This window comes from Choristoneura fumiferana, chromosome 6 (assembly GCF_025370935.1).
Source record: "Choristoneura fumiferana chromosome 6, NRCan_CFum_1, whole genome shotgun sequence".
NCBI classification, from domain to species: Eukaryota; Metazoa; Arthropoda; class Insecta; order Lepidoptera; family Tortricidae; genus Choristoneura; species Choristoneura fumiferana.
In genome coordinates, this window is record NC_133477.1 from 21,988,782 (window position 1) to 22,001,017 (window position 12,236).

A 12,236-nucleotide genomic window follows, 5' to 3' on the forward strand; every position below is an offset into this window, starting at 1 on the left:
AGTTTACGTTGGATTTTTCAATTCTTATATCACTAATAAAGGAGTGTCAATGAACTTTTTTAAAAAATAGCTTACCTTTCTAAAAGCCTTATCGATATCGTCAAATTTCTTGGCTTCCTCCGGCAATTGCTGCCGAATGTCACCCACCTACGAATATGCCCTCCAAGTACAGCCATTTGCGCTGAGTCGCCATCCACTCCTCAATCATCGGAATCAGTGAGAGCGTGTGCTCCCATTTTGTTACCACTCCTAGGAATGCCCGAATAACCTAAAAGAGTACAGGTAGTTTATTTTAATTTATATTTTACTAGCTTTAACCCTCGGCTTCGCCCGCATTAGAATAGCTTAATGATAGTAACAATACGGTATTTGACTATTTTGTATATGTTTTATAAATGAAAACTACCACAAGGCCCTGTTATCGAATAGAGAAACAATTTTTAAGCTACCTTTACAAATAACAATTTATAAAGGTTTGAAATTCCAGATTAGACAGAGAAAGACATACTGGCATGTGACGTCACACGCCAAGTACCGCCATACTTGCTGCATAGAGAAAAATGTTCGAGAAAGAGAAAGGTATATAGATTTTTCAAAAAATCACTATAAATCCAATTTTCAACCGATTTAAGTTCTCTTCGCTAACACTGTCTGTATATCTATATTTTCATAATAATATTAAGATATGGCAAATTCAGGAGTTGTTAAATACCTACTTGAAAGGGCAACGTTCGCTCGCACCCATCTATTGGTTGCAGACGAAGTTAACACGTTATCTTGAGAGTACATTTACCGGGATATCAAGTATCATATCTCTCAATGCAGATCTGTATCTATCTGTACGTCAAGTTCATTGTAGATCCGTTCAGTCATTATTTGCGTGATTGAGTAACCAACTCCAACAAAACCTAACCTCCAAACATCTTCACAGACTTCACATTATAATTTCATCCAGGCCAGGGTGTCAAACTATCATTGAATTTTAAACTTAATCGGTTTAGTGTTGTCAGTAACAGACAGACAGAAGTACTTTGCATTTATAATATTGCTCGCTTCGCTCGTGTTTAAATTTTTTGGGATAAAATATAATTTATTACACATATTCTATAAACTATACACAGAAAGATAAATTAGAAAGTAATAACAAATAAATGTTAAATTTGGGGTGAATACACAGACACTATGTAATAATAAGTCAGAAGTAAATAGCAGTATCTTAGAGACCCCCCACACTAGCGTTTTTCGAACGTCGTCGTTGTGCTAGCGCTGCGCTGGCGTCGCGTCGACGCTAGCACGACGACGAAGCTCTAAAGACGCTAGGGTCTCTTATCTTGAGACGAGGCCTGTGAGATGTATATAGACCGGAGCGACAACTTGCAAAAACTTACTGTGAAGCAGCCATGCTTTGTAGCGACATGGAATCATCGTCGACTTTTACGGTAATCTCATCGCAAGGGTTTAGCGTGTAGCCTCGATCTTCGCCGCGGTTGAAATGGCGCGCGACGGTGAATGCAATGCTCGCCCAAGTCTCCTGGACGTCCCTGACGCTCGCTCTATTGCTAATTCCTGTACGGACAAGTCAGATAATTGAAATATTACCATTAACAAAAAGTGATGTCAAGATGCAAAAGCCAACGGCACGCGGTGTTTCCCAGGCGGTCACCCATCCAAGTACTTGACCGCGCCCGACGTTGCTTAACTTCGGGTGATCGGACGAGAACCGGTGTATTCAACGTGGTATGGACGTTGGCAACAAAGGTGTACTAATTTGATGAACCGTATAAAAAAATTACGTCACGTAACAGGATATTAGTCAGAGTCAATTATTACTATACTCACAGCTACAACATTTGTAAATTATAATAACTTTGCTCATTGAAGTAAAAGTGTTGTCACAGAGTATTGTTTAGTTAAATAAGTACCACTAGATGTCGCTAGTTTCAGCATGTAATGGCTAGAATCGAATGACTTCCTTGCTTTTGAACCTATTTTGCAAAATAATATAAAGTAAAACAGTTTTCCCAAAGGTAGAAAAAAATAAAATCGCCAGCACTCAAACCTGTATTGAGTTCCATGTAATCTTACTCGAGCTCCTAGCGGTCCAGTGTTTCGAACAGATGTCACTACAGTGCAAGATGACTAACATAATGAAGATGGCGACACTATGTACACAATTGCGGAGCACACTCAAAACCTTATATTGGTAGCCCAAATGGCTTCGAAATAACATCGCGGCAAATTCCGGTCACGCAATATCTACCCGGTATGAATAAATACCGCTTTAACATTTCCGACCTTTATCAGGTACCGGCATGATATTCGGAAGCCAATAATTACCGACATGTTTTTCTCGTCCCTTTTGTGTTAGGTGCAATGTGGGCTATCTATCGCGTATGAATTCACCGCTAGAGACGCTAGTGTAGCGTGAGGTTTCTGAAATGTCAAATCTCATAGTTTTTGGGTGAGCTACGCGGGTTTATTTAGAATTAGAATATTGTTTTGTATTTTGCATTACCTGAAATTAATTATGGCAATTATGCGTTACGGGGCAATGAATGTCTGTGTTTTGAGACAGTTTTGTCTTTCGGAAACTTTTGTCCTCCCTTTTTTTCCGAACAAAACGGGACTACGCAACACTGTGGTTGCTGGATATTTTTATGGTACGGTTTTAAGGTGTATTAAATATGATTTTAATGTAAACTTTGTTTTACCGCCCGTAATAACAGACTCTGAAAGCCACACTTAAAAACCTCACGCAACAGTGTCGCCATCTAGAAAGACAAAAAACGATAGCCCTCATTGTGACCACAATGAGCGTGCCGCGGCAGCGGCCGGCGAAGCGCCAAGACCAAATTAAGTAATTTTCTACTAAATTTATTAATATTCGGTGTACACGAAAAACATGGTTGGTATTGACATGCCGGTAATTATCTGGTCGGTATTTAACACTTCAAGAATGATCACCGCGGTACGATGCATACAGAGCTGATATTTAATGGCCTGGCATTCAATGTGCGTGTACACGAAAAACAGGGCCGGTATTTCCATGTCGGTATTGTCCGGGCCGGTAAAGACATGTCGCCCCACAATGGGAAATGGATGAACATTTTAGAAACGCTTGAAACTTTTTTTTATCGATAGGAACAACCTTTCTAATTCTAAAAAAAATATCAGATTTTTAAATAGCATCAATTAATTTAAAAAAAAAGAGTTTTCTTTACCGCCAAATTACGACATTTCGGTCGGTTACGGGTTGTTCCATTTCCATAGTCCAGAATAAAAAACATTAAAAAAGAATTTATGTGTCTTTAACTCGATCGTTTTGACAGGTAAAACTCTTTACGGCTCGGATAATACCACATGAAAATACCGATCATCTACACACCCATAGAAGCTCACGTCAGTTTCTATGGCACATCAGCACTGTAGATTATGAAGGAACTTCAACATGATTGTTTAATTTTAACTGAAACTTAGCTATGTATCTTTAGTTGTGTAAGTTTTATCTGTTTTTCATTAACATTGCCGTAATTGTAATTATAATCCTAATAATCATTACGCACATTTTACTAACACTTAGAATCAATCGCACAATTTCTAGGTCAAATATAACAGACATAAGATGTCTTTATCAGCAATTTTTGTACCAACACTCTAACCCAGTAAGAATCCACTGACGTACAGTATTTATGTTTGACCTGGTAATATCTTTTAAGTAAATATAGTTATGAATTTGTTATTTCGATTTAGTATGACTCCTACGTAGATACTTACTACATATTTATACACCATACTTTGTTTTTCCTTGGTGATTAGGTATTTTATTATATAAATGTTAGCTCGTTTAGCCTGAGATACAGGAATTATCCTAGTTCAGGCACATGTGTTACATAGATTTTAAGTGAAATATTGCATTTTATGTTATTTTGTACCGAAATTCATTCAATAAATTTTATTATTATTATTATTATTTGTGTTTAACTTTTCGTTATCTCTCCTATTAGGAGGTAAAATGTTGCACGGGCCTAAGCCAAGTGCTTTAAAATATGTACCAAACTAATTTCTAATTCTAACTGTGTATTATATAGAAAGGAATTTGCGTACTATGCGGCAAGTGTTTAAGATGACTGCTTTTTGTAATAGAGTGTATGTGGCTGAGTGCATATTGAGTGCCCGGAGGCTCTCATGGAGTGTTTTCGGTATGACACCTGTTGTGGAGAGAATGATAGGAATTGTTTTAACGGTGCGGACTTGCCACTGTGTTTTAATTTCTATGGAGAGATCGGTGTACTTAGCTATTTTTTCTGTGTGGGTATTTTGTAGTTATGTGTGTTGCAGATGGCAATGTCAATTAAATATACTAACTTTTCTCTCTTATTTAAAATAGTGATGTCTGGTCTATTGCAGTGAATCGTTTTATCAGTCATGATGGTTCGGTCCCAATATATTTTGTAGTCACCGTTTTCTAGAACTGTCTGGGGCTTGTATTTGTAGTATGGGACTTTCTCTGTTATTAGTTTGAACTGGGATGCTAGGTACTGGTGAACTATTGCTGCTACTTGGTCATGTCGGTGTTTGTAGTCAGTCTGAGCTATGGAGCGGCAAGCGCCGGTGATGTGTTGGATTGTTTCTGAGCTAGCGTGACAGTGTCGACAGTGGTCTGATCCTGGTCTGCGGATGATGTACTTCTGGTAGTTTTGGTGTTTATCACTTGGTCTTGGATAGCCATTAAGAAAGCTTCAGTCTCTGGGAAGAGTTCACCCCGACGCAGCCAAGCGTTCGACGCTACGTTGTCGACATGTGGTTGCTGCAGGTCGTTGTAATGTCTTCCGTGGAGAGACTTGCGCTGCCATGCGTTAATTTTTTGTTTTGTGTCCGTGATGTGCTCGTTGCGCTGTTTGTTTGTGTTGTGTAGGTTAAGAGGGGTAAGCCGTATGTCAGCGTGTGTGACTGATGTGTGTAAGATGGAATCGTGTGCTCGTCTATAAAAGAATTGTCTAAGGTTTGTTATCTGTTTGTTATGCAAGTTAATGATATCTATTAGACCTCGGCCGCCTTGGTTTCGCGGAAGAGTTAATCGTTGTACACATGATCGTGGATGATATTTACGATGTGAAGTCATTAACTTGCTGATTATGCATTGCAGTTTTTGGAGATCGGTTTTCGACCAGTTTATTATGCCAAAACTGTACGTGAGAATTGGTATTGCGTAAGTGTTAACTGCTTTAATCATGTTGCGAGAATTTAATTGTGACCGGAGGATTGCATTTAGTCTGTGTTTGAATTTTTTTATTAAATCTGTTTTAGTTTCCTTTTGGTGAATTTGCTGTGATTGTTGGAATCCTAGATATCTATATGGAGTGTCTTCATCCATTGATAAGATGAGGTCGCCATTGTCAAGCGCATAGTCATCCTGCACAACAGCTCCCTGCTGGACAGACAACGTCTTGCACTTGTCAATACCGAATTCCATACAGATATCTTTGGAGAACATTTGCGTGATGTCTGCGAGCTGGTGTAATGCTTCTGTATCGGAACTGTATAGTTTAATATCATCCATGTACATAAGGTGTGTTAATGTTGTGTAATTTTGATCATGTGATATTGGGAATCCGTTGACATGTCGGTTCAGCATATTTGAGAGAGGATTAAGAGCGAGGCAAAACCAAAGGGGGCTCAATGCGTCTCCTTGGAAAATGCCACGTTTAATGTATATGTCTGTAGTTTGTATTGGTGTGGGAAGATCGACTAATTTAAGTTTTGTTTTCCAGTGTTGCATTGTGTCTTTCAGAAAGGTAATTATTGTGGGTAATTTTGTAATGGTGCAGTATTTGTATAAGCCAGGTGTGGGGCACAGAGTCGAAGGCTTTTCGGTAGTCTATATACATAGTGGTAATGTTTTGTTTATGTTTAATTGCTGATTTCATCGCAACCGAGTCAATGATGAGCTGTTCCTTACATCCTTGGCTGTTCTTGCGGCAACCTTTCTGTTCTTCTGCTAGTAAATTGTGTTCTGTTACGTGATGGTATATAAGTTCTGTAAGACAAGACGTGAGTATTTTGTAGATTGTTTGCAAACATGTTATTGGTCGGTATTTAGCTGGGTTTAGTCGGTCATTATCTTTTGGTAACATGTAAGTGATACCCTGAGTGAGAAATTCAGGCATAGTGCTGGGCGACTCTATGAAGTTATTTATATGTTTGTGTAGTGTGGGATGTAGTGTGGTAAGTTTCTTATACCAGTAGTTGTGTATATGATCAGTACCAGGTGCTTTCCAGTTATGTTTTTTTTTATAACTCTAACAAATGTGTCTATTGGTATATATTCGAACTGCATCAGAGGGACGTCGTTCAGGAGCTGTTCATCAGCATGAATCCATTCAGCAGTTTTATTATGTTCTATTGGGTTGCCCCATATATGGTACCATTCTACCCACACGTACTTTCGTTGTAGTGCGTATTATAAATTTATATACCATGGGGAAGTGTGCGAAATGTAATAAAAATGTCACTAAAAAGTGTCCCGGCATACAGTGCAACAACTGCAAGAAGTGTTACACGGAATATGTGCGTCAATAACAACCGAACAGCTGAGTGCCTTATCTCTCACCGAGTCTGTGGACTGGAAATGCCGCTCGTGTGTTGGCGGAGCGCGACCTAAACGGCTGTCGTGCATTTTGCCGGATCACGAGGAGGATGATAATACCGACGCGGATATTGAAATGGTACCTAAAAGTACAATGTTTAAAGAGATTACCGTGACCTTAGACGGGAGATTCGAGAAATCATAAGGGAGGAACTTCAGACTACCCTACAATTTTATTCGGATAAAATAGATGATTATGAGAAAAAAATCCATACATTTGAAAACACTACAAAATCGCTAGAAAACCAAGTCTTAGATGTAAAAAATAAGTGTAAAAATATGGACACAAAATACCAAGCCTTGGAACAAAAAATCTACGCTATAGAACAAAGCCACTTGGCAAATAGCCTGGAAATTTGTGGGGTGGAGGAAGTGGAAGGCGAAGACGTTCACAAGATCACCAATGATCTAGCCAGAGTGATACAACAAAATCCAAACGACATAATCGAAGCCGCGCGCAAAAAGACCCGCTCCCGAATTTCTGTACACCCAACTGTTAAAAGCAACCACCCAACCATCACGGTGCAACTACGAAGTGGATGTCGTGACCAATGGCTTGAAGCGGCAAAATCCAAAACCATAAATCCAGCGGACCTCGGACTAAGCCAAAATGCGAAAATTTATACTCGAGAACAACTCACGCCTTTTAATTCATACCTACTGTGGAAGGCAAAAGCCGAATTGAAAAGTACTAATCTTTGTAAATTTGTTTGGCCTAAAAATGGTTTAATTCTGGTGCGAAAAGCAGACAAAGAAAAATACACTACTGTTCGTTCTATCAAAGACATTGAAGAACTAAGCAGCCGGTACAAGACTGAGAATGGCCAAAGAACCTCGTCTCAATAAAGAACAGAATTTACTTACTGCCATCATTACAATAATAAAAAATGGCTATTACAAGTTTAACAAACAACTTGGTAGAAGGCAATTACGATACATGGAACGACTTTGCTAAAACCACCCACAATATTAGCAATGGTATAACATTATTTCATGTAAATATACGATCATTAGTTAAGAATTTTGCACAGCTCGAATATATCATAACAACAAGTCAACACATAATACACATAATATCTATTACAGAAGCCAATATTCCAGAAACCTGTGCACAACTATTTGAACTTGCAAATTACGACATGTACACTCAGTTACGAACAAATAGGCGAGGCGGGGGCATTATAACATACGTCCACAATAGCATTCAGTTTAATAGAACATCGGTGCTGCCTACTACTTTTGAATGTATAGCGGGTGAATTGAAATGTACAGACGGAAAGAAAATAAACCTTATAACTATCTACAGACCGCCGCAAACCAATAAGACTGTATTCACACGAGAGTTATCGTACCTAATAGGAAGATACCCACCTCAAAGTACGTGCGTTGTGATAGGTGACATAAATATTGACCTAAAATCGGACTCCCCAGCTGCCACCGAATACCTAAACATGCTTTGTGAAAAGGCTTTAGAATGCGGAATTAACCAGTACACCCGGATCGAAAAGCGGGGGGAAATCATTACTAAATCGTGTATTGATCATGTGTTTGTGAGAAGTGACGGATGCGACGGACGGTACACCGCAGTTATAAACAATGCCATAGCTGACCATCTGATAACAGGTTGCGTAATAACAAACCCCGCCGCCGCTGCGCCGTACGGGAGCGGACTTGTAAACAAACTGGACAACAAGAGAGTGCAAAGTGAGCTGCGTAAGGTCGATTGGAGTGTCGCTTTAAAATACAATAACGCCAATGATATTGTTGAATTTATCGCAGAACAATTTAATAATGTGTACGATAAATCTACATACCAGGCTCATATCAAGCCAAGTAAAAGACAAAACTGTGAGTGGATTAATCCTAAAGTTAAGTACATGTGTAATAAAAAAAACGAATTGTATAATAATTGGCTTAAGGATAAAAATAATAGCTTGAAACGTTTATTGTACAATAAATATAGAAATAAAACTAACAAATATATTTTTAACACTAAAAACAACTACATTAAAAATGAAATTTGCGATAATTTTAGAAACCCGCGTAAAATATGGGAAATAGTCAATAGAATAAGTGGTAGAGTGTGCAAGTGTATTGACAGTATTATATTAAAACATTTTCAGACTAATGTCAAAGACCTGGCAAACAAATTTGCTTGTGAATTTAAAAGTAATGTTAAAAGTATCCGCACTAATTGTAATATTCCTCTGTTAGACACTCAAAACTATTGTAACACACCCTTCTCCACCATGAGATTAAAAAAAGCTAGTGATAGTACCGTGTATAGCATAATAAGTAAACTAAATAATAATAAAAGTCCCGGTGCAGATAATATTCGAGTTGCGGATCTAAAGTTTGTAATAAATGAAATAACACCAGTAATTACTCATTTAATTAACACTTGTATTTCTACTTCTAGATATCCGGAAAGACTAAAATTAGGAATAATAAGACCTATATACAAAAGAGGCTCACATGCAAACTATGATAGTTATAGACCTATTACCATATTGTCATGTATTGATAAAATAGTTGAGAGGTATTTAGGAACCGAATTAAATAAATTTCTCAAGAATAACCAAGTGATAAACGACAAACAATACGGATTTCAACAAAATAAAAATACCTCACAACTATTATCTAAATTTACGAATGAGGTGAATGGCCATCTTAATGAGAAAAAACAAGTGCTTACCCTCTTTATTGATTTTAGCAAAGCTTTTGATTGCTTGGATTATGTAACGCTTTACTCCAAGTTTGAGCAAAATGGTATACAGGGACCCCTGCTCAAGTGGTTTCAGGATTACCACGAGAACAGGCACACGATGGTAAAAATTGCAGATAAATTAAGTGACCCCTTACTAACAGAAGAAGGCACGGCCCAAGGTTCTATAGTCGGTCCCACTGAATACTTGATTTATGTCAATGACATGTGCAATATATTTAGCGGGAGCTCTGTGTACCAGTTTGCAGACGATACATGCATGATTACCGCTCACAAAGACTTAATTTGTGCGCAGGAAGCTATGCAATACAACTTCGACCAGTTGTGCAAATGGGCTCACGATGTGGGGCTAGTGATAAATGCATCTAAGACCAAAATGGTCCACATAAATCCCCTTATAAACAAGAACAGCAATCCCTACTATCGTGGCACACGAGCACTTATGTTTGCACAATCCGCAAAATAAAAAATGTAAATGCAGAGCTATAGAGGTTGTATCGCACCACACTTATCTTGGTCTAATTGTGGATAGTAAATTGAATTGGAAACCACACATAGACCATGTGTGCTCCAAACTACGGTCTATTACAGCTAAATTAGCAATTCTAAGGTATAAACTTCCTTATAAATCCTGCGAACTCTTTACCTCGCTATGGCAGATTCTGTAATTGAATATGGGCTAAGCAGTTATGGTAGGACATATAAAACTCATATAGAACGAATATATAGACTTCAAATTTCATTGCTAAAGACGATGGTACCTAAACACGTGAGAGGTCGCTGCATAGATGACTACAGTAGCTTATTTAGTCACTGCAGGGTAATCAATGTGTTTAATAAACTTAATATAGCCGTGCTCACAGAGGAATGCGCTGCCATACCTACAATCGAACAAAAGACCCGTTCGCAACAACTGCGCCGCCTGCATTACTTGCCGGCTTACAACTTACCATGTAATAATAATTCCTATGGAAGGAGAACCAACTCTTACCTGGTACCTGCTATTCTAAATACCCTTCCAAAGGAATTGTTGAACGAAGTTGTAACACGGCCAACAATCCGGTAAAATGTAAGAAAATACTCAAAAAGTATTACCTTGAGAGTGACAACAAAGTACCTACCTACTAACTACTTACAACTAACTATTTATACTTCAACTTAATTATCTTAAGCAAAAAATCTATGTACTGAACCGCTGTAACTCGCCTACTATTACATAAACCCCCAGTGGGTTTTCCAATAGTGGCATAATATAAGTTCATTGTATTTATATTGTTTCGATTATTATAAAAAAAAAAAAAAAAAAAAAAATTTGACCAAAATTGATGAAATTTTCAGCGTCAGGTGTGACAGTGTGTAAGGTGTTGTGTGTACTCTTGTGTTGTGTGTCTATCGTTAGTTGCCTGTAAAACTGTTTTTCGTTATTACTAAATTGTGTGTTTTGTTTCTTCCTGCGTGTACAATTTAGGTATCTATTAAGCCTTGCCTTGGCTGCATTCAGCTTTTGTTTCAGTGTATCAAGAAATTGCTCGTTAGTTGTATTGAGCTCCTCGTGCTGAGAGTGCTGTCGATGTCTCTTTTTATGTCTTCAACACATGCCGATAGTCTTGCCCCCGTGAAGCCCTGTATGTAGTGTGTTAACCTGCCAATGTCTTTCCTTAAATTACTTATTTTTGTTTCTAATCTTTTCTGCCACGCTGGTCTAATATCATTACTTTGTTCTGGGGATGAGTTCGTGTGTTTGAATTTTGTGCCGTTACAGGAAGCAGTAGTGTAAGCTGAACAATATATTATGTTTGCGTCACTATGTAACTGTCCTCCTCGGACATGTATTTGGGTAGAATGTTTGTGTTGATGTAGTTAATAATATAGCTAAGTTTTTTGGAGGTTTTTTGTTTCGGTATGTATGGTCTTTGTGTTGGATCAGTAGTTTTGAATCTTTCCAATGTAGTTTCAAATGTTTTTGTTATATTTGAGCAAGTTCGTTGTTTGCATCAACTGGTTCAATAATTTCGTGTTCCTTGTATTTTGGGGGTCAGGTTCTGTCTGTAGGTTTTCTATTGCAGAGTTATTTTCATGGTTCACATTGTCTGAGTCGGTGATTTGAGTGATGGAAGCGTCTTGTGTATTAAGCTGTTGTTGTACCTCATCTCGTATTTTTTGTAGTTTTGGTCTGGCAAGCGGTTGTTTGCTATAATTATTACGTCTTTGGTCAGCAATTCTTTGTTCTGAGACATGTGATAGTTCTGAAATTTTTCTGTTATTTCTTTGTGTAGCTGTCTGCGGTATGCTGTAGTGTTTGACTCTAAATTCGTGATCGTGTAATATGCTCTTATTATAGCTTCGTTAATTTCATCCGTCCATATTATTCGCGTTCTTGACTGGGAGTTATTTGATGTCTGTGACTGCTGTGTAAGGTTGTATGTGAGTGTGTGAGTTGTAAAGTTACTTCCTCTCTTATGATGTCTAAAGTGTCTTTTGATAGCATCTTATTCCTTATAATGGCCCTACGTTGATCTCCTATTCGTTGCTTAGATACATTCATTTCCGGAAACTGTTCGTTAAACTGTGCGTATAATGTGTCAAGGTAGCCATTTGTTTTTGTTTCTAATTCGGTAATATGAAGATAAGTGCGCCAGATGAACTTGTTCATTTCAATAGTCCACTTTTTTCGCGCGCGACAGTTGCCCGTAGCGGGTCCAGGGCCGATGGCGTTTGCCTCCTGGACAACATCTACTGACATTGAAGATAAAGATGTCGTATCGGAAGGCGATAGGGAGTCAAAGGGTGTGGCGATGAGTTGGGTGATTCAAATGTGCTATGGGTCGATGAGATTGGTGATGATGATCGTGAAATGATATCAGC

The 12,236-nt window shown here is 38.2% G+C and overlaps 1 protein-coding gene and 1 non-coding gene across 2 annotated transcripts in view; both read right to left on the minus strand.

The window, feature by feature from the left end:
* Positions 1 to 1,629: 1,629 nt before the first annotated feature.
* Positions 1,630 to 1,751, minus strand: LOC141429319 (5S ribosomal RNA). Its single transcript, XR_012451516.1, has one exon. It is a non-coding gene; the product is annotated as a 5S ribosomal RNA (ribosomal RNA).
* A 2,840-nt stretch (positions 1,752 to 4,591) lies between these two features.
* The window catches only part of LOC141428767 (dynein axonemal heavy chain 10-like), a 37,533-nt gene continuing 29,888 nt past the window's right edge, over positions 4,592 to 12,236 (minus strand). The window contains exon 35 of the mRNA XM_074088773.1: positions 4,592 to 4,894. Coding sequence (XP_073944874.1) covers positions 4,592 to 4,894 — 303 coding nt within the window. The remainder of the gene's footprint in view (positions 4,895 to 12,236) is intronic.